This window comes from Pavona decussata, unplaced genomic scaffold (assembly GCF_977016875.1).
Source record: "Pavona decussata unplaced genomic scaffold, jaPavDecu1.1 SCAFFOLD_195, whole genome shotgun sequence".
Taxonomy (NCBI): domain Eukaryota; kingdom Metazoa; phylum Cnidaria; class Anthozoa; order Scleractinia; family Agariciidae; genus Pavona; species Pavona decussata.
This window is the reverse complement of record NW_028145604.1, coordinates 918,590-940,557: the sequence shown is the minus strand read 5'-3', so window position 1 is coordinate 940,557 and position 21,968 is coordinate 918,590. Positions and strand designations below refer to the sequence as shown.

The following is a 21,968-nucleotide window of genomic DNA, read 5'->3' as shown; positions in this document are numbered from 1 at the left end:
TTAGCTTAGAGCATGTCTTCAAAAGATCCCTGGTCAGAAATGCTTGTTCGACAGACGGTCTAAACACTGTGCCAAAATAGAACGGTTTTTGGTTGAATGTTGAACAAACAAAACTGACGTACCTTGCATCCTTTTATAGATTGCCTCCATTTGTTCCTGACTGAAGGCGTGATTGTACACCTGCATCTGGGCGATCCTTCCTTTAAAGTACCTTCTATCACCAGTCTTCACTCCCATTCTGATGTTGTCTTGTGTGGCTAGATCAAGACCCGCTCCGATGTTCAATTTCTGAACCACGGCTCCATTGACCCACAGCTTTGCGTCACCGGAACCGCCGTCATAAGACGCACCAACAAACTTCCATCCACCAGCCAGTGGTGTGTGGAGTAAGTTGGTCGTAGAAGTGTAATCTCGTTTTGTAAAGCGGACAAAAAGTTGGCCATTGGCCACCCACATGTGCACTCCCCAAGTTGCACTCTTCTCGTAGTTAAAGAGAGGTCCGTCTTGGCCGTTATAGTACACCCAGCATAGCATCGTCATTGAGTAGCGCACATCCAAAGGCCCTCCTTCAGAGTTTGAAAACTCGATATAACTGTTTGCGGTTCCGGAAAACTCATAAGAGCCGTTAACTTTACCATCAGGGCCTGGAGCCAGACTTACCCCACTGGGGACCCCTTGGGCTGCACGATTCTTGATTTCCTTGGTACCATACGCGGCATTGAGAGGGAAAAAGGCAACAGGATCTAGAACTTGATAAAGAAAGTAATTTAGTTCAAGAGATCAGTATGCTCAGTAAATGGAATCCAAAACAGTTAGGACTGAAATATTCTTTACTGTTAATTTTTAAAGTGGCTTTCGGTCAGCTTTCAAAGGTTCGATGTAGTCAACCCCAACTTGAAGTACATCTCAAGGCAAAGTCCAACTCTATTGAACTCGCTAATCCCAACTTGACTATTCCTTGCTCTCTGGAGCTTGAGTTTCACTTGAATTCACGTAAATCTCTTAATCTTTGTTTTACACGCCCAAAGACATCTTGGTTTGCTTCCTCCCATCATTTTTCAGTATTTCAAAAAGAAATCGCTTGAAAGCGGAGATGGTGTCCTCTCGCGGCATTGCAAAAAAGGATTTCTGGTGTGAGTATTAAACGTAGTTGCTGGTCTGTGAGTGCTTTTACCGCGAAAAGCTGACACAACTTAAACTTTGTCACGTTCGCGATCCATCGACAAATTCAATATTGGGTTTACTCCTAAGGCTTACTCTTGCCCCACACTTAGCGTATGCGCATTAGAGCCCAATAAATTGCACTTTTGAGACTTAAATAAGAAGAAAACCGTGTGGTCCGGGGAAAAATGGTTCTTGGATAGATGACTGGACACGGAATTGTATAATCTTTAATTTTAGTTTTATTGGATCTGTAAGAAACAATACATAATTCTATTGAAATCTAATAGCTAGCGATTCATGAAAATTGCGTGCGAGAAATATAAAATTACAACACTCAAAATCCAATCGGTTACAAAACATAATACTTTTTTCTGTGGCGTCACCAGTCAAAACTTTCCAGTATAAAGCAGGTCGGCAAAACCGGTCAGCAGAACAGGTTAGCGTGGTAAAAACAACCACTGCTCTCTAACATGGAAAACGTGTTGGAACTCAAAGTCAACTGTACTTAGCGCTTGCGCCACCAACTGTCAATGACGCAGTTAATTAATAAATCAAATGTCAATCAACGAATTACACTAAGAGGAAACACTTATTTTAGCGAAACAGCTTGTCTCCACATGAGACTTCCCGCCAAAGCGCGTCTACATAAGTCACCCGATTAATCCGATACTCCATCACGTCTTATTTTATAGCTGTGACGCGACGCACGTTGTTTTTGCCAAAAAGTCTTTGTAGTTTTCCATTCAGAACAAAGAAACCTTAATTTAAATTGACATTTTCTTTTTTAAATTGCTGCCAAAACAATTTTATTGTCGTTTAGAGCTCCTGGACTCATCGGACTTGCTACGCGGGAATTCCACAATTTTACAAACCTCACAAATTAACGACACGATAAGCGTTAACTGTTGTTTTTCACTTTGGGTAGGCTTCAGTAAAGAGGAGGTAAAGATGATCGAAAACGGTCTTACCTTTAGTTTTATGGCAACAATCACCAAGAATTGTGCTATGTTCCTTCACTTTCTTTTCCAATCGCTCCAGTCTTTTCAAGACGTTTTCCAGCAGTCCGCGTAGGCTTTTAACCGTACCTTGGTGCTGGTCCGACTCATTAGGATTTGTCCCTTGAACAATTACCACCAAAACGATACACACGACAAAGGAGGCGAAGTGATGCATTTTCTCAGCGCTCAAGATCTGTTCCTGACCACTGAAATCACCAATATTGATCAGTATCAGAGAGTCACACGTTTTTATCCCCGGATAACAATCGGATATCATTGACGTTTTCGTTTTTATTTGATGCTCCAATCAGATGTTAGCTTGAGTGCTTAAGCGCTGATGAAAAGATTTGAGATTTTCTTCCCCATTTCCCTCATTGTCCGTCCCGGGGGCAGACATTAGTCCACCCCGAGGTATTTCGTGGTCTCATGATTTACACCTCACAGTACTGTCACTGATAAGTTCATCGGCAAAGACGATAAACTTTGTGATTAACTTTGTTTAAGAGGACGAAATGAGATGGTAGAGTACACAAGGAACGAACTCTGGAGCAACATAAAGAAATAAGACTCGTTTAAGACTTAGTTTGGTCTGAATTAGAATGAAGTTAAGCCCAGGACCGAATAAATCACCTCATCTTTTTAGCTGTATCGTGGGGCATTTGAACAGCTTTTTGTCCCCGCTGTGAGGCATTTTCCGGTTTGCTTTCCAAAACTCTTAATGCCCGGGGGTATGGGCACTGCTGGCTACAACTGATGTATTTTAACCTCATTCAGAAGTGTTTTCGATATTTTTTCAACTGTACTTTGTTCAACTTTGGCTTGCGATTTACACGTGAGCCTACTTGCCCTGGCATGGACTGTAAGCTATCGCTGGAGATTCTCGCATTACAGGCAACTCCAAGTGCAAAGTCAAATCTTAGGTAATCCAGAGTCGAGTGTTTTTCCCTCTTTAGATAGATAACAGTCCGCAAGCAAGAGAAAGAAGTTTACAGTAACTGATGAACTAGTTGGCAGAGCGCAGTCTGAATCAGTTGACCTCAGTAATTCTAAGGTGGTGTTCACACCCAATGATATTTATGATGATCTTACTTGCTTGCGTTTGCAAGGTGGAAAAAGCAACACACTGGATAAGTATTTATTAGTGATATTCTTTTTCCCAAGCACTCCTTTATGTAATACTGTATAACCTTTTTCTTGTTCAGGAGACTGAGGCCTGTGTGTATAAGCTGTACTCTCATATTCACTTGATGTTTGAAAATGTTAATGAATATTATAATAAACTAGAGGTATGGCTATCTCTAAGCTGCCAACGAGCTAAGAGAACAGATGTTACCTCATGTGGCTCTTTTTTTCCCTTTTTTTGAAAGAACTATAATACATTGGTTAGTGAGGTGTGGGGGTAACGTGGGCGTTTTGAATATATCAGCCGAAGGACTTACTTAATATGCACAGAACATGACTGAAGGATTGGCCATTATTATTAATTTTACCTTTCCAATTTACTTTAAAACATTTATTGACGGTTTAGAAGAATGGTTTAGTCTGACTTGGCTAATTGCTCGATGCAATTGTAATTTTAAACAAGGTAGGAAATTGTTCTGATTATCTTCAATCGTGGAAGCGGAACATTTCTGAACACGTATTGGTTTGGTTAAGAACGATACATCCTGCAACGTCGCTATGAAGCGTTGCCATTTACGAAGAGATTACCGCTATATCTTCTTTCAGGGAGCTTTTACACCCGCAAGTGAAGAGTATTATTAATTCGAAGTTGAACGAGCAAGGATCTGATGTACACGAATATCGTCTTCTTTTAAATTAAACGGTAGAAATTTGATAGAGATGTTTATGTAAGTAAATTAAGTTGGAATGAAACTTAAATTACTTCACGTTTCCTTTTTAACTCGGCCCAACCTATATCAAGCTTTTTATGGCCCTCAATCTGGGTTTAGGGGATGGGCATAGCGTAGGAAGGGAAACTTTCCTTTGAAGCCTAGTTAGCTGACGTAACGCGCGAATTACGTCATAATTTTCAAACGGTCGCCGTCATATCACATGGCGGATCAACCAATTTATATTTTTTATTCCCCCGCATTCAGAAATCAACCAAATCTGACCTCAAAATTATCAAAACCAATAGCAAAAACACCAAATAATCTAGTGGTACAAAAATCACCGTAGGAGATTTGTCAGTTTTAATTCAAAAATGGTCCAATTTCTGAAAACCTGCCTGTCAACGCCATTTAATTAACATATAATATAGTTTATGTCAACGCCATTACAACAAATTCCTTACAAAGCAATTTCACGAATAGCTGCCAAGTTTAGTGGCGTTTGCTCACATGTTAAACAAAGTGAGGAAGACTTATTGGGAGAACTCGGATTTCTTTTTTCTTTGTATGGTCGTGCTACTGACTGAATAACCCATCATTCTCCACAGAAAAGTTTTGTCTCACAAAAAAGTACTACAAACATTGAACAGTTTTGAAATGAATTTATTCTGCGCTTGACATCTAATACAAGTTTTAAAGCCAATGCTTTCAGCTAGTTTGGTGGTTAATTTCTGAACTGGTCTTCTCTGCCGGCTCAGACTGTTAAGACAAGTAAGAATGAATAAATAAATAAATAAATAAATAAATAAATAAATAAATAAATAAATAAATAAATAATATTACAGTGCTTAGTCTATGGTGAAACCATTCTCGTCCCCAGAGCCTCCTGTCCCTCTTAGCCGGCGGGGCCTTCGCACGAGGGAAAGGAGGCTCTGGGGACACAGGATTTGATTGGCTAGTTCTCAACAATAGAAATCTAAAACGGAAGTGAAAATGTTAGCGACAGAGCGAGGGATCGGCGACTGGCGGCCTGGCGCGAAAAATAAAAGTATCGTCAAAACGATGGCGGACGATAAAAAATCGCTAAAGATTCTCCGAAAAAGCCGTTGGTAAATGTTTTAAACATCTGTAGGTGTTATAATCAAACGGGTTTTAATTAGAAACCACTGATCTGTCAATAGTTTCGTGAAGGAAACACGGTGTGGAGTCTCAGTTAGAGTATCGGGAAGGGAAGTTTCGCTCGATGATAATTTTCCTTAAAAAAACTCCATCAACCTTGCTTTCACAAAAAAAAACATTTACGAATTGCAGTCTTTCATGAAAAATAGTCTATCTTCGCAGGAGCTTTCGTTGGCTGAGACAAAAGTGAAAGAGCTCGCAGTTCTACGCCAACTGAATGGCTAAATTTCCCGAGCCTATCGGTGCAAACTGCTTCTCGCTCAAGCGACGATCACAAATGGCTGGAGCGCCGTTCCCCACAAATTTCTAACCTGAATAAAGTACAGTACTGAAGGGAAATCTCTCTCAGCTCCTTTAGCTTTGCGATGTAAGGCAGCAAGAAGGCCTCTATTTAATGTTTGTGATATCTAGCAGCAGTGTAAAATATGTACTTTCTGTTTGAGTTCCCTTCAATGAGATGATGACAGGATCCACTATCTCAAAGGAATTTGAAATTATATCTCTTGTTTTCTCTGTTGCTGACACTGTCAGTGCAACTATTGGTACATTTGGAAACATGGCACTTAGCATACCAGGAACAGATCTAAAAAATAATTATTTCCCTATAATATTATTTTTTTTTTCGGGGGAGGGGGAGGGGGTGGTGGTGGAATTTGGGAAATTACCTACTTGAAAGTGGAAGAGGGCAACACAATTAATTTACATGTGCATTATCATCCCTTAAAATCTAATACTAGCTAAAATTATCTTTGAGACATAAAAAGAGTGTCACTGAAAATATGAAAATTCCTTAAAATTGTATAATAGAAAAATTGTCAGAATAGAAATTGCATTCAACATTTGGTGTTTTTTAGAACAACTTTTAAATTTACTTAATATTTGGAACACTCATTGAACCCAATGAACTCAAAATAAGTCTATTGAAGGCTACATAACATGATTAAACACGCAAATGGTCAATGTGTAATATAATAAGTGAATGAGTTAAATAATGCTGAAGTCAAAATGGGTGAATTTATAGCAGAGATGGATAATCCAATCCGATGAATCTGTATGGTAGTTAATTTGCAGGCATAAATACTAAAGATGGAGTGCTAGCGTTACTAGTTTGTCTGATAATAATGAGTCATCTGTATAACAGTATGGGCACAGATTATTCTTCTTATGGCATTCATGTATTAAAATTATTAAAAGCATAATTGTTAATTAATAGAACTGAGTGGAGTGCAAAGTTCAATATTTAGTAATTTATTACACCCATTTTGAAATCGCTTTTTTTTTTGTCAATGTTATAAGAGGCTGCTTCAAGAAACCCGTTTTTTAAGTGGTTCTTATTATTTCATTTTATTTTCATGGGCTAAAGGGAGCGATTTGCGGACAAAAGATAGTGATTCGCGAATAAATCGCACTGTTGAGAGCCAATCGGATTGCAAGATCACCAGTGATTTTAAAATAGGTGTAATAAACATAGAAACACCAGTCCCATCCTAAAAGTGCGAACGTACTGTAGTCATTTTCCCGTTAATGATTTGCATAACATTATACAACTTTAATATAATGACAGATTAACCCTCACAGGTTTGTATAGTGTGATTTAGGCTGATCACAAAGTATATAGTTCTAGAGTATCTATATGTTTATTGTAAAAAGAAGTAGAATAAAACTTGTTACCATTCTGCAATGAGACGTGCCTCATCATCTATAGCTGCTTTTATCTTTTCCCTAATCTCAACACTGACCAAAATCTTCCAATTTTTTTCCCAATAAACTTAAATACACTTAATATTCCTTCCATTTGGGATACAGAGAAGTCTAACGATTCGCCTCAAAGAATCATTGCAGATGGTAGTTTCATGCTGTTAAGTTTGATATCTGATCCCGCATCAGCGCATTCAACGGCGATGCGACAAAAATGATGGAGTCACTGACCTCCAGCCATGAGTCAAAACAAAGGGCAAAGCTAAAGGCAAAGCAAAGCAAAGCTGGAATATCAAGGATTTGTCGAAGGCAGAGACATCTGACACATCCCTCCTTTTTTCGACAATAATTCTAATTGCGTTCCCAAGCTGCTCACGAAGAAGAATCGATTCCAAAATGAGAAGACGCAGAACATTCGCCAGTATCTCAATAAACTTTTTTCGCCCCTAGCAGCCGCCATGTTATCCTCTCTAAATTTAATGACATTTCAAGACTTCATACATGAATACCGGAAGTCCTAGAATCTAGGACTTCCGTAATCCTGTGTCCCCAGAGCCACTTGGTCTTCGTGCCCAGCCTCCAGCGGCTAAGAGGACCAGGCGGCTCTGGGGACGAGAATGTGGTGAAACTTACGCGGGAGATCTGGGTACCAGATAAACTAAGATAACGTAGAGAGGTATTTTGAAGTAGCGCACATTCAATGCAACCGATCATTCTTTTACTCGGGAAATTTGTGTGTCATGAAATCTTTGCATGTTACGTATTGCAGTGCTTACTACCATTACAGTACTACTTACAACACTTGTAAAGCTCTTTCTCCCAACATCAAAATGGAGGCCATTTGCCTTTTTTAGACAAAAAAACGGCATTCAATGCTTTTCATTCGCACAAAGCAGAATTTTTTTCTTAGTAGCTATTGACGATATTAACTTTCTTTTATATTGTCAAACACTTTTATCATGAGCCTGTGGCTCGGGGGACTGGGAGACCACCCCCTGTATATTTGACATTAAATAAATTATCTTATCTTTTCTTTTTCAGGTAGTTTAAAAATCTAAGAGTAAAAGTTTATAGATAGTGGGTTTAATTTCAGATTCATGAATCCAAACTCCGATAGCCATGCTTATGTCTCCCCTATTGCACTAACAGTGCAATTTAGTGCTCGCACTGAAAAACAATAAAGTAAACAAAAAGATATACCTTGGTCTTAGCTTAGAGTCTGTCTTCAAGAGACCCTTTGTCAAAAATTCTCGTTCGACAGACGGTCAAAACACTGTGCCAAAATAGAACGGTTTTCCATAGAATGTTGAACAAGCAAAACACTTACCTTGCATCCTATTATCGATTGCCTGTATTTGCTCCTGACTCAAGGCGCTGTTGTACACCTGCATCTGGGCGATCCTGCCTTTGAAGTACCTTCCATCACCACTCTTCACTCCCATTCTGATGTTGTCTTGTGTGGCTAGATCCATACCCGCTCCGATGTTCAATGTCTGAACCACGGCTCCATTGACCCACAGCTTTGCGTCACCAGAACCGCCGTCATAGGAAGCACCAACAAACTTCCATCCACCAGCTAGATGTGTGTTGAGTAAGGCGCCTGTAAAAACGTAATTTCGGTGGGTAAAGCGGACAAAAAGTTGGCCGGCTACCACCCACAGGTGCACCCCCCAGGGTCCACTCGTCTTGTAGTTAAAGAGAGGTCCGTCTTGGCCAAAATGGTACACCCAGCATAGCATTGTCATTGAGTAGCGCACATCCAAAGGTCCTCCTTCAGTGTTTGGAAACTCGATATAACTGTTTACAGTTCCAGCAAATTCGTAAGCGCTGTCAGGTGTACCGTCAGGGCCTTCAGCCAGACTTACCCCATTGGAGACCACAAGGGCTACACGATTCTTGATTTCCTTGGTACCATACGCAGCATTGAGAGGGAAAAAGGCAACAGGATCTGGAACTTGATAAGGAAGGTAATTAATTCAGTAGAAGAGGTTTTGATGTTTAGAAATTGCAACCACCCCCCCCCCCCCCTCCCTCCCTCACTCGTCATTGGGATGCATCTGACGTCACTCGTTGCATCTCAAGGTGACAAAGAGCATGGTTCTCTCGGTAAGTGTTTGGAAATCTGGGAAAGAGGCTGTAATTATTGGCCTGGAATGCGTTTAGGATTACAGGATTCATGCAAATTCTTCAACCTTTCGGTCAGATTTCAACCGTTTTCGATGCCACACCCCTCTCCCTCTTCCTTCCAAGCGCTTACTACTTAGCAAAAGTCTCAGCGTCGGTTTCTGGTATAGAAAACTGAACAAACCAAATAAGCAAACACGTAAATATCATGTTTGCGGCCATTTAGTGAAAATTAACTGCTCCTACCGAAAAAGCAATAAAGTAAACAAAAAGATCTATCTTGATCTTAACTTAGCCTGTCTTCAAGAGGACTTTGGGTCAACTATTCTTGATCGACAGACGGTCAAAACACCGTCAACTAATTAGAGCGGTTTTCGATAAGGTGTCGAAAAAAGAAACAAACAAGTAATTACGCTGGTGTAATGGAATAGATCGTCCTTGTTGTTTTTTAACAGGGAACTTAATCTCCTGAAAATGAAACGGGAAATTTCGTGATTAGGCAAAAAAAAAAAAAAAAAAACTGTGAAAAGGAACTAAACAAAATGGCGTTCTTAAGACTGGCATATGAATTTTGTTTAAAATTTCACAAAGCAATGCTTTGTTATGATACTGAACAAAACGAAATTTCCACGATGACATGTTTACTTGCTTTCCGATTTCTTGAAACGCGTCTTTGGAACGAGAGTTGACTCGTCTTTCAATAGCTCGGTGACCCTTGCTTTCTCTTATTCTACCACTTCGTCATTTACGAACAACGAAACTGAGATTGAACAAGGACAAAGGGTAAAAATATCATGATAATCATGTAAACAGACGTTGAAGTCAGTTTATGAAAGGATTTCATACCAGGGCTTTAAATTTATTTGCGGGTCTTTAATTTCGCGATTTGAAATCATTAAGGTAAGAAAGAAAGTAAAGAAGATTAAGGTAAAAGCGTAATGAAGCAAATGCGTGTAACCGGTGTCAAGCGCAGGAAAACGCGTGCGACCAAGACACGGTTAGTTTTGGGAAGACCTTAGATAACAAGGCCCTAAACCAGGTTTCAGAGCCCAGCGGTTTTCGCAAAAACATGGTTTCGGCGGGGGGGGGGGGGGGGGGGGGTGCCATTCTCGCGGGCTCACAAACCTGGTTCCAGTCCTTGTTATTCAAGGATTTTCTTAGTTTTGGTTTAGCTTCGTTCGGTCGGGAGAATGGCGCGAGCTTTGATAACTAGTATGACACGCGGTATGAAAACCGCACTACCGATTCATCGATCGGTGAAAGGCAACTAAATCCGTCGAAATTGTTCCGCATTGTGCTGAAAATCGCTCTAAAACCATGGATGTGCTGTCTGTAAGTGTGTTACGCAATCAAAACTTGAAATTCCGAGTACATGTTTTGACGACAAATTCGAGCAAAAACATCCAATTTCCTTCAAGAAGATAGAGTTAGTTCCATGCGACACCATGACAGGACGCAGGCGGGCTCGACTGTAAGTTCCGCAAAGGAATGCTAGTAGAATCTACTAGCATTCCTAACATTCCTCAAATTAAGACTCACCCGGTTTCTTTTCTTTTGGGACTTCCAAGGTGTCGTAATCTGTTTTTATGTCATGGATGATGTAATTAAATCGAAAACAGACCAGGCAGGGTATAGGAATATGATATGGTCTACATGTCACATCAAGAAGTGCCAAGAAATAAAAACGTGATGTGAAATTAGAGTAAATGCAAATGTACAATGTAATTGCGCTAGTCGAAATGGCGGACGCGGCCGACTAAAATAGCTCCCAAAGGCGGGCCATTTACTGGCGCAGAGATACTCATGAAGAAAGGTTAAGGCAGAAGAGAGGAAGGAAAAAGAGAAGACGTGAGAGGGAAAGAGAGGCAAGAAATGCTGTAACGGGATCCTGCAAATGATTTGATAGTGTAAATATACGGTTTCGATTACGAAACAATCACGCGCATAACAGGACACAGGCGTTCTCTACCGTGAGTAACGTGGTGCAGAATTTATTAGCATAATTTCCTAGATTATTCTGTTTTGAGACCACAAAATTGTATGCCGAAAGAATATGATCTAAATTTAATCATCGAGCAAATGATACGTTTCCTGAAATGAAGTGAAACATTTTCCCGGAGTATATTCAAGAGGGCAGACATAAATCAAGCGCGCTATTAAATCACCTTGAGACACGGTTAGAAGAAACATAAAAAAAGACATCGTGAGCTTGGGAGTGAAATCCTGAAAAAAGTGATCGCATGAGTGGAGTGTTATTGTCAACACAGGACAATGACAAATGCATTAATTATGGTGAATCTTGAAGAATATGCATATTCATGGCACTACCATAGTAAACAGTTGCTCTCTATTAGTTTAAATTTACTTTAAAGCATTATCATATTTGTAAGAAAAAAAGTTGAGCCGGGTAAGGGAGTCTTATGTGGACAAAATTATCAGATCCCATGGCATTTGGCGAGCGGTCCTGTTAATGTTGTGACTAGCTGTCTCTCTTCACTTATAATCTGCGATACCAGATACACTAATTGTCTCGCGATTTTTCGAAGAGGCTAAAAGAACCCGAAAATTGAGTACGATATTTGCACCGGAAAAAAAGTTAACTTTTAGACGAAAGCAAAATGCACACGCACTTTTCCATAGAAGAAACACCAGACTGGCCCCGCAGAACAAGCGTTATTTTTCGTGTGTGTTTCGCGGGCGAGCGCAAAACGCGAGGAAAACGGGCACTTCAAGACACGCGCGACAGGAGTTGTGAGACATGTACATGTATATGCATACCTCTGTCTTGTTCCATCATATTAACGATGCTATAGTAAACTGTACAAGGAGAAACAACCTTCAGTCTTGTGGAAATATATTACTTCATTTTATTTTAGAGCGTGTATGTAAAGGGGGAAGGGGGGGGGGGGGTATCCACCATTCTGATCGATATCAATTGACCGATGCCTGGCTGTACTGGTGACTGCATTGTCACATCATATCATGTAAAATTAAAGGCTGTGTTTCTGTATTAGCGTTTTTTTACGTTACACCAGACCGTGTCAGCTAGGTGGGTCACCCGCCGTTCTGATGGATAAAAAAATAAAGGCTGAATAGCTGTATTAGCGTTTTTTACGTTACATCAGACCGTATCAGGTGGGACACCCGCCGTTCTGATGGATAAAAAATTAAAGGCTGAATTGCTGTATTAGCGTTTTTTACGTTACATCAGACCGTATCAGGTGGGACACCCGCCGTTCTGATGGATAAAAAAATAAAGGCTGAATTGCTGTATTAGCGTTTTTTACGTTACATCAGACCGTATCAGGTGGGACACCCGCCGTTCTGATGGATAAAAATTTAAAGGCTGAATTGCTGTATTAGCGTTTTTTACGTTACATCAGACCGTATCAGGTGGGACACCCGCCGTTCTGATGGATAAAAAATTAAAGGCTGAATAGCTGTATTAGCGTTTTTTACGTTACATCAGACCGTATCAGGTGGGACACCCGCCGTTCTGATGGATAAAAAATTAAAGGCTGAATGCTGTATTAGCTTTTTTTTACGTTACATCAGACCGTATCAGGTGGGACACCCGCCGATCTGATGGATAAAAAATTAAAGGCTGAATGCTGTATTAGCTTTTTTTTACGTTACATCAGACCGTATCAGGTGGGACACCCGCCGTTCTGATGGATAAAAAATTAAAGGCTGAATTGCTGTATTAGCGTTTTTTACGTTACATAAGACCGTATCAGGTGGGACACCCGCCGTTCTGATGGATAAAAAATTAAAGGCTGAGTTGCTGTATTCGCGTTATTTGTTTTGTTACACGAGACCATGACACCGATATCTTGCCGATATATTTTGCATTTAATTATTTTTACGAGTTTGCTTCATAGTCACTTCCTTCATTACTTCACCAGCTATATAATTGCGTGTTTTTTGTTGCTTTTTTGTAAAATACTGACCTCACTGATAAAAGTGTTCTACATAGTCCCCTTATTATGGTTTTGTCTGGTGTTAAAATACATCTACAATTTGGACATTTCGAGCACAAAGTGAATTTGTCGTGCCCTCTGCTCTGAAAGTGAGTATGGATTGTTCCATTTCATTGTAAGTTCAGGAGTATAAATTTTAAGGGCCGCTCTGCTACACTATGAATGTTATGGCGCCTACCCCCGGAACAATAACCCGGATGATGCACAATGCAAGATCATGTTGGTCGTGTTTAAGCGTGAATATTCAAAATTGTGGTTGTCTAGGCAAATGCTCTTCTGTGATAACTTACGTCTTCTTGACTAAGCGAGACTTACCTTGGTTCTGTCCCTTGTAATTCCTTTGTTTCAATGCCTACCATTTCGCATAATTAACACGCGCCAATTCCAAAGCAGAAGAATACGTCTCTCAGGTTTTGTCTTCGCATCTGTCCGGCTTCGCTTTCATTAGCGGCTCTTAGCAATCGCTTCCTTTTTTTTTTTTTTTTGCTTTGCGCATCTTCCTTTTTTTTTCTCTAATGAACTTCCACGCGACTTTCGTGGCATGATCGCTCACAATTTCGGAAGGGCGCGCTTCCTTCTCGTTCCCGCTAAACAGTGCCGTAATATAATTACGCGATCGCATTTCAAGATGCTTGTATATGTGCCCGCGTTTCCACACAGTGATAGTTATTATCCAAATTTAAAAAGCCAGCGGCTTATCGCAAAACAATAGAAACATTAGCTGGGAATGTTGTGTTCCGGAAGTGAATGTACAACCAGTAGATCTAAAGGCCCCGTCCAAAAGGATGGCGATTAGTTTCCGAGCTTTGTGCACAGGACGCATCGTACGAAATTCAGGCTAATATTTTTTTCACCATACAATTGCAGCGAAATTCTCGCAAATCGATCTTGTTGATTCATTACAAAACAAAGTACGTGGCCAAGCAAAGCGTCATACAATCTTGGTATTTTGCCGACGTGTCCCTTTTCTATATTAAAGGTAATATATTTTGATCGGTATGATCAACAATTGCTTGGTACCTTTCATTAGACGGTACGTACATAAGCACTGGCAGGCCACATACTTATTTAATTCGAATTTATCCTCGCCATCTTCTTATATGAGGAGTAATGCGGTAATTTTGTATCGAGTTACGATATTCAAAAACACTGTCCAGATCGCAAAGAAAGAAGTGAGAATAACATGAGCCGTTCATACTCTGTCATATTGAATGAGATTAGAGACGCCTCAAGGAACCACAAAGATTAAATCTCTGCGTGACGTCGTACTTACAGTAGACTTCCACTGCGTCCTCTCATGAAGCCGAAAGAAATCTATTGACTACAATATGAGCATAGAAGCGTTCAGGACGTTTACCATTATTTTTGGTTGAAAAGGAAAGGTTTTTTAAAGGTACCCTGATATAATAATACCTAAATAATAAATAAATGATCTCATATTAGCCTCTTAGCAAGACATTTTCTTCTACAAAAAAGATTATTGTAGGTTTTCACTAACCTCCCAGTTCACCTTCACATTCTTCAACTGTTCGGGTGTAAAACAAACGGTAATTTAGTTCGACGGTCTCATGTAACGTTCAGTCGACGTTTGACCAGAGGCTAAATCCTCCAATGAAACTTAATAAAATATAGATGATAACAGTGACTGCAAAATATCTGAAGAAGGAACAAAGCGATTAGGTCTCGGCGTGTCTGATATCTTGTCAGTCCTAGTTTATCTTGTTGCTTATCACTCCCATTTATCACAAAACTCACGATGTTCGTGATAATAGGACAGCATACGCAATACAGGGGCGCTTACTGAAGAAAGCCCTGAATTTAAATTAGGCTTACGCTGGCAAGTATAGTCATCATTGTTGCTAACACAGGTGGAGCCGTTTTGGCAAGGCCTGCTTGCTTGACATGGGTCCGTTGTGCATAAAGGGATGAAAACTACGTCAATGTAGTTATTTCAGAAGTTCTCACGAGACACTATCCGCGTTGTTACTTGCCAATTATCTGTATACTGCTGATACGAATCTAGCGAATAACTTTAGAAAGGTATGAACAAGAATTTTCTCCTTATAAAACCCACGAAAAAGTAATAAACGAAACGTCTTGAGATTTCTGACAAAAAAAGTAGAGAATGGAGAGGACACTGAATCACCAGAATTGTGGGAATAGCCTGGATGAGGATGGCTAAAGACAAGGGCTTTATAAAGGTATATTTCGGTGGGGGGAGGGTGGCGTACATTCCTACTGGTTTGAAAATACATATATGGGTATTGTTTTCACTATTTGGTTCACGTAATCAATATTTTCCGCCGTGAGAGGATTGTTTCCTCGTAACACAATATAACATTATTTTGCTTACCAAATCCTGCATTTCCACAATATCTCAGGTTACATACAGGCGTTCTTGCCAGTTTGTAAACGTAAAATCCATTGCACTTCTTTATCTGGATGTTAGCTTGCCAATGGCAACAACCTTGACTCCAGTGAAAACAAACTGTCCTGTCGACAACTTGTCCAACTCTTGTTGGATGTAAACCGTTCAGCCATCCAGGTGCGTGAGTCCCACAGTACTGTTTTGGAACGCAGGAAGTTGGCATCTGAGTACCAGCGGCTCCACTAAACCTGTACCATTTAGGGGTGGTCAGGTCGTGCTGGTCACATTTCAGGGTGTTGCCTCTATGGACACCTGCAGCCCGCTGTCGGTCACTCAGTGTCTCGTAATGCTTACACTCATCGAAAACTGAAATAGAGGCAGAAAAACACCAACTTTCCTCAGTGGCTTCAATGCTGGGTGGGGAGACAGGTACTCCTTAAATTATTTGGTGGGGGTGTGCGGCCCGGTTCTCCAAACCATGACCCTATTCGGCATTTTGTGCGAGTGATATCGATAATCAAATTTTCTGCTTCTCTTTAGTTTTTGCTTTATAAAAAGGTTGGCTTCATAGAGTGTTTGATAATTACGTATCAATTGATAATAAATTAAATGTTTTGTTAAAGCCCTGGTATGAAATCCTTTAATCAACCGACTTCAACGTCAGTTTACATGATTGTCATTAAATTTTTACCCTTTGTCCTTGTCCAATCTTTCCTTGTTCGTGAATGACGAATTGGTAGAATAAGAGAAATCAAGGGTCACCGAGCTATTGAAAGACGAGTCCTAGCTTATCTTGTTGCTTATTACTCTCATTTATCACAAAACTCACGGTCAGTTTGTGATAATAGGACAGCATACGCAATACAGGGGCGCTTACGGCTAAAGAAAGTCCTGAATTTAAATTGCAAACATGACACTTATTAGTAAGGAGGTTTTAGCTTTAAGTCAAAATTGTAAATTGGTGTTATGAAATTTGGTTTAGTATAACATTAAAAATGATTTAAGCTGAGTATGGGAAATCTGCCCAGCAACGATCGCGCGATATCGCGCTACAACTTGGCCTGAACCTCACTTTAATAAATGCAAAATATTACATTTACATTGCCTCGAGAGAAGAAGACCCTTATTTCTTTGATACCTTCCTTGCTGTTCTGAGAAGCAAACTTGACCGAGAAAAACACAATTCAAAATTACAAATCAATCTTTAATGCCATAGAACGAAGACCTACCTTTTTGACCTTTTGCCTATTAAACGTAAGCTGCATTTTGGGTATTGTAAATTGTAATCAAACATCTTTTTTTTTTTCTATTAGATTGTTTTAAGCTAACTCTTATAATGTATTTTCTTAGCTTGAATGTATGTTTGTAGCTATCCCTCTGTAACTCTTTATTGAAATTGAAATAAAAAACCCCGGTCGATCCGAGATAAAGGATCTGTGAATCATTCTCTCCTCTCGCCTTTGAAGTCTCAGCAAGCGCTTGAAGGCCTAAAAACTAGAGAAGTTTTACGATATTAACGTCTTTTTGTCGAACATTGTAGATAAGAAGGAAATACTGTATTTCAGGAATTTAGCAAGTTGGTGCTTGAGCTGGAAATTACTTTCAAGCGAGAGTTAGCGTTTTAATTTAATCAGCTTTATAAACAAGTGTTACGGAAAATAATGAGACGCGAATCATCATCAAAACAACCAAATTTGCTTTCTGATATTTTGCACGAAAAAAGAAACACATGTTCAAAGTTACACATATTACAATGTGTAATGTTTTATTATTAAAACGTAAAAGTCAAGTAATTTATCTGTAAGTGCGATCTTTTCTTAATGCTGCATCATGTATCTACTAAATTCTATTCAACAGCCTGAACTTACTTTTATGAGCCCATTTCGGCAACATTTCTATTTGTTTGCTTAGGGAAAAGATCATTTACACGAAAGACCATAAAATCTTTTTTTTAAATTAACTTGATCAAGTTTGTTCCGTCTTATTTGTAACAGCACTACCATGCAGAAGCCTTATTCTATAAGCACTATGGTTTCTCCTAAGGCTTCCTCACCTCTGTAATTTTTTGTTTTTCGCTTCATATTTTGCTTTTTTGTAACGTGTGTGGCGAAATAATAAAATAGGAAATGCTGCGAAAAACAGATGCAATTTTCCGTATTTATCACCACTTAACTGTGAAGTTGTGTATTAAATTGAAAAGGAGTATTTAACTTCTACACTCATCGTCGTCGATTCCACCGAAAACACTGACTTGTTTCTCGTTTCCTGAAAAAACAAGGTTAATTGGATAACTGGGGCGCAGGAATGGTGAGAAAACTCGCCTCCCACCCAGACTCGCGTCATATATGGAGGGCTGATTCTCGCCCTTGCTCCGAGAGGTTTTTCTCCGAATGCTCCATTTTTCCTCTCGCGTCAAAAATAAATATTTCCAAATTTCAATTCATCCCCAATTAGTGGTTGGTGCTAAATATATGCCATTGGGACTTAAACGAAGTCATTAATTTATTTTTTACTTGACAAGGAATTTTATATTCCCGAAATTCGATTTTTTTTATGTAGAGAAATTTAAAATTCCAAAGGCAAGGCAAGCCGGCCGAACAGTTTTCTAATAAAAACAAAACGCTTCGTGCTCCTAAAAGTAGGAAATCATACTGAACTAATAATACCATACCTTGTGCCTTCAACTCAACAGCAGTCAGCAGAAGTAAGCATAACGCGAACATGATAGATGGATTAGAGCCGCAAAACTCACACAATAGAATGGCGAGCAAACTCAACTGCGTAATGCGAGAGCTCAATTACTTCACCTCATAATTATCGGTTCAACACACTTGTTTAAATATTTGTAATCGGAACGTCTTAGGTTCGACTCCTGATAGGCCCACTCGGATTTTTTTCCGAGTATGCCTGTGTCATTTGCTGATTAATACATCATTCTCATAAACATTTGTTAATTCTAATGTTCACCATTAGTGATATTTTACACGAATTTTATTCACTTTTAGTTTTGAAGCTGAGAAAAGAAACACAGACGACTATATTATACAGCTGTAACATATACCTTTTATTTCCAATAAACATTCGCCAAAAGATAATTTACCTTTTGCGCGGTCAGAGGGCTAAGGACCGTGTAATATGCTCTTTTATTGTTCACCACATGAAACAAATATCTCCAAATATGGTCATGTTGCACTCAATATTTGTCTCCTGTACACAACAGGTTTTCTGTGATATACGTGATATACTGCGAGAAACGATATACGTGATTCGTGTCTTGCTTAGGAGAAGAATAATGTAACAAAGAAAGACCAACTTCAAATTTTCTGCGGTAAAACTGTACTTTTTTTTTTATCAACGTGTTGAATACGAAAAGAATTATCCTGGTCAATGTAGCGGAAAAACTGTGAGACCAACAGCTGCAACGATACGACTTTGCATAGTCAGAAATGCATAAATTTAACGTCTTCATTAATTTTTAGATAAGACAGTAGAATATATAATTCATTTTAATAATGGAAAGTAAGTGAAATAACTGCGGTTCATCCTAGACCATCTTATGATACCAGACTATGGGGAGTTACTTATTATTGAAACAGAGATAGATAGATAACAGTCCGCGAGCAAGGGAAAGAAGTAAAAAAGTTACTGATAAACTAGTTGACAGAGTGCGGTCTGAATTAGTTTATCGGTCAAACCTGTATTGTGCGGACCCCATATTAAGCGGACACCCTCTATTAAACAGGTTTTGTCCACGTTTAAATAGATCGGTCATTTAACTTTGCCGAAAAAAAAAAAAGATTTGTCACATCTTTGAAGACACCTAACAAACAGGAAATACGTACTATCTCTGTTGGCAAAAGTGATCAAATTAGTAATACGTGACTTCACCGACAAAACACTTGTGTGGCAAACAGGAAATTCGTGTACCAAGAGACATGTCTGTAGAACTACTGGCATAATACAAATCCTTCATCAATTTCTGTCTTAACCAGTTACATGAAAACGTGTCCTCTTGAAAAATGTACTCGCAGGGTAACTCCTACCCTGCGAGCAGTGGTTTCTCCACCGGACACTACGCCACGAAAGGGCGATAACCCTTTCGTGGTGTAGCTTCCGGTCGCAGGGTAGGTAGATCCAAACGATACCCACCTATTTGCTCACCCTCTTTCCAGTAATTGTCACTTTTCCTGGGTTTGTTGGGTGCTTTAAAAGCTTGGATAACCACATGGTAGCCTACGTGTAGCCGTACCGGGGAGTGGGTACGGCTACACGTAGGCTACCACATGCCATGAGCTTTGGAATCCCGGGGGGGGGGGGGGTACTCCCTTATTTGGGCTATATAGGTATGTGCTGCGCCAAAGGGTATGGTTTTTCGGCTGTTTTGGTCATAAATAGGGTATCGCTTTTGGCCATTTTGCCGCCATTTTGGTAATAAATAGGGTATAGATTTTTGCACTCTAGTCCTGGGTTCGATTTTTTTTAGAAGAAGCTACTTCAGGTCATAAATAGGGTATGGAAAATCGCAGATTTTGGTCATAAATAGGGTAAGGGTTTTGGGAAGCGGGCCGCACACCCCTACCCAATTTTTTTTGGAGTAACCCCTCCCCACCCCCCACCCCCCGCGTTTGGAACGGGCCCAACTACTTCAATAAAATCTGTTATTTCGTTTTGGTGTTCAGTAGGTTTTTCTGCTGGTGAATAAATGCGATATGGTTTTCGGTCTGTCAAACACCTTTCCTTTCACGGGAATGGTATTTGATCCTTTCAAGGCCTTATAACACTGAAGGATATTAATATGACCGTTTTAGGACGAATTCTAACGGAACCTGTTTTCAGCGGACACCCTGTTTTAAGCGGACACTAGCAAGGTTCCCGAGGGTTTCCGCTTAATACAGGTTTGACTGTACCTCAGTAATGCTAAGGTGTTGTTCACACCCAATGATATTTATGATAATCTTACTTGCTTGCGTTTGCAAGGCGGAAAAAGCAACACAGTGATGTTCTTTTTCCCAAGCACCCCTTTATGTAATACTGTATAACTTTTTTCTTGTTCAGGAGACTGAGGCCTGCGTGTATAAGCTGTACTCTCATATTCGCTTGCCGTTTGAATATGTTAATAAACTAGAGTTATAGCTATCTCTAAGCTGCCAACGAGCTAAGAGAACGGATGTTACCTCACGTTTTTTTTTCTTTTCTGAAAGAACTATAATACATTGGTTAGTGAGGTGTGGGGGCAATGTGGGCGTTTTGAATATATCAGCCGAAGGCCTTACTTGTGCACAGAACATGACAGAAGGATTGGTCATTATTATTAATTTTACCTTTCCAATTTACTTCAGAACATTTATTGACGGTTAAGAAGAATGGTTTAATCTGACTTGGCTAATTGCTCGATGCAATTGTAATTCTAAACAAGGTAGGAAATTGTTCTGATTATCTTCAATCGTGGAAGCAGAACATTTCTGAACACGTATTGGTTTTCAGTAAGAACACTGCATCCTACAATGTCGCTATGAAGGCGTTGCACATTATCTAAGAGATTACCAACTGTATCTTTTTTCAGGGAGCTTTTACACCCGCAAGTGAAGAGTATTATTAATTCGAAGTTAAAAGGGCAAGGATCTGATTTACACGAGTATCGTCTTCTTTTAAATTAAATGCCGGCGGACATTTGAAAGAGATGTTTATGTAAGTAGATTAAATGAAACTTAAATTACTTTTCGTTTCCTTTTTAACTCGGCCCAACCTATATTTGGCTTTTTATGGCCCTCGATCTGGGTTTAGGGGATGGGCATAGCGTAGAAAGGGAAACTTTCCTTTGAAGCCCGCAACGGAAACTAGTTAGCTGATGTAACGTGCGAATTGCGTCATAATCTTCAAATGGTCGCCTTCATATCACATGGCGGATCAACCAATTTATATTTTTTATTCCCCCGCATTCAGAAATCAAACAAATCTGACCTAAAAATTATCAAAACCAATAGCGAAATACCAAGTAATCTAAAGGTACAAAAATTACCGTAGATTTGTCAGTTTTAATTCAAAAATGGTCCAATTTCTGAAAACCTGCCTGTCAACGCCATTTAATTAACATTATTACCCCCATCACAACAAATTCCTTACAAAGCAATTTCACGAACAGTTGCCAAGTTTAGTGGCGTTTGCTCACATATTAAACAAAGTGAGGAGGACTTATTGGGAGAACTCGGATTTCTTTTTTCTTTGTATGGTCGTGCTACTGACTGAATAACACATCATTCTCAACAGGAAAGTTTTGTCTCACAAAAAAGTACTACAAATATTGAACAGTTTTGAAATGAATTTATTCTGCGATTGACGTCTTACAGAGTTTTAAAACCAATGCTTTCAGCTAGTTTGGTGGTTAATTTCTGAACTGATCCTCTCTGCCGGCTCAGACTGTGAAGACAAGTAAGAATAAATAAATAAATAAATAAACAAACAAACAAATAATATTACAGTGCTAAGTCTATGGTGAAACTTAAGCGGGAGATCTGGGTACCAGATAAACTAAGATGACGTAGAGAGGTATTTCGAAGTAGCGCACATTCAATGCAACCGATCATTCTTTTACGCAGGAAATTTGTGTGTCATGAAATATTTCCAT

At 39.5% G+C, this 21,968-nt stretch overlaps 1 protein-coding gene across 3 annotated transcripts in view; it reads right to left on the bottom strand.

Annotated features, from left to right (window-relative positions):
• Positions 1-21,968, bottom strand: part of LOC146461613 (uncharacterized) — a 58,083-nt gene that overhangs the window by 8,201 nt on the left and 27,914 nt on the right. For all 3 annotated transcript variants that reach the window (XM_085086412.1, XM_085086413.1, XM_085086414.1), the window contains 2 exons: positions 8,199-8,825; positions 123-749 (listed from right to left, as the gene is read on the bottom strand). In XM_085086412.1, the coding sequence (XP_084942538.1) occupies positions 123-749; positions 8,199-8,825 (1,254 nt within the window). The remainder of the gene's footprint in view (positions 1-122; positions 750-8,198; positions 8,826-21,968) is intronic.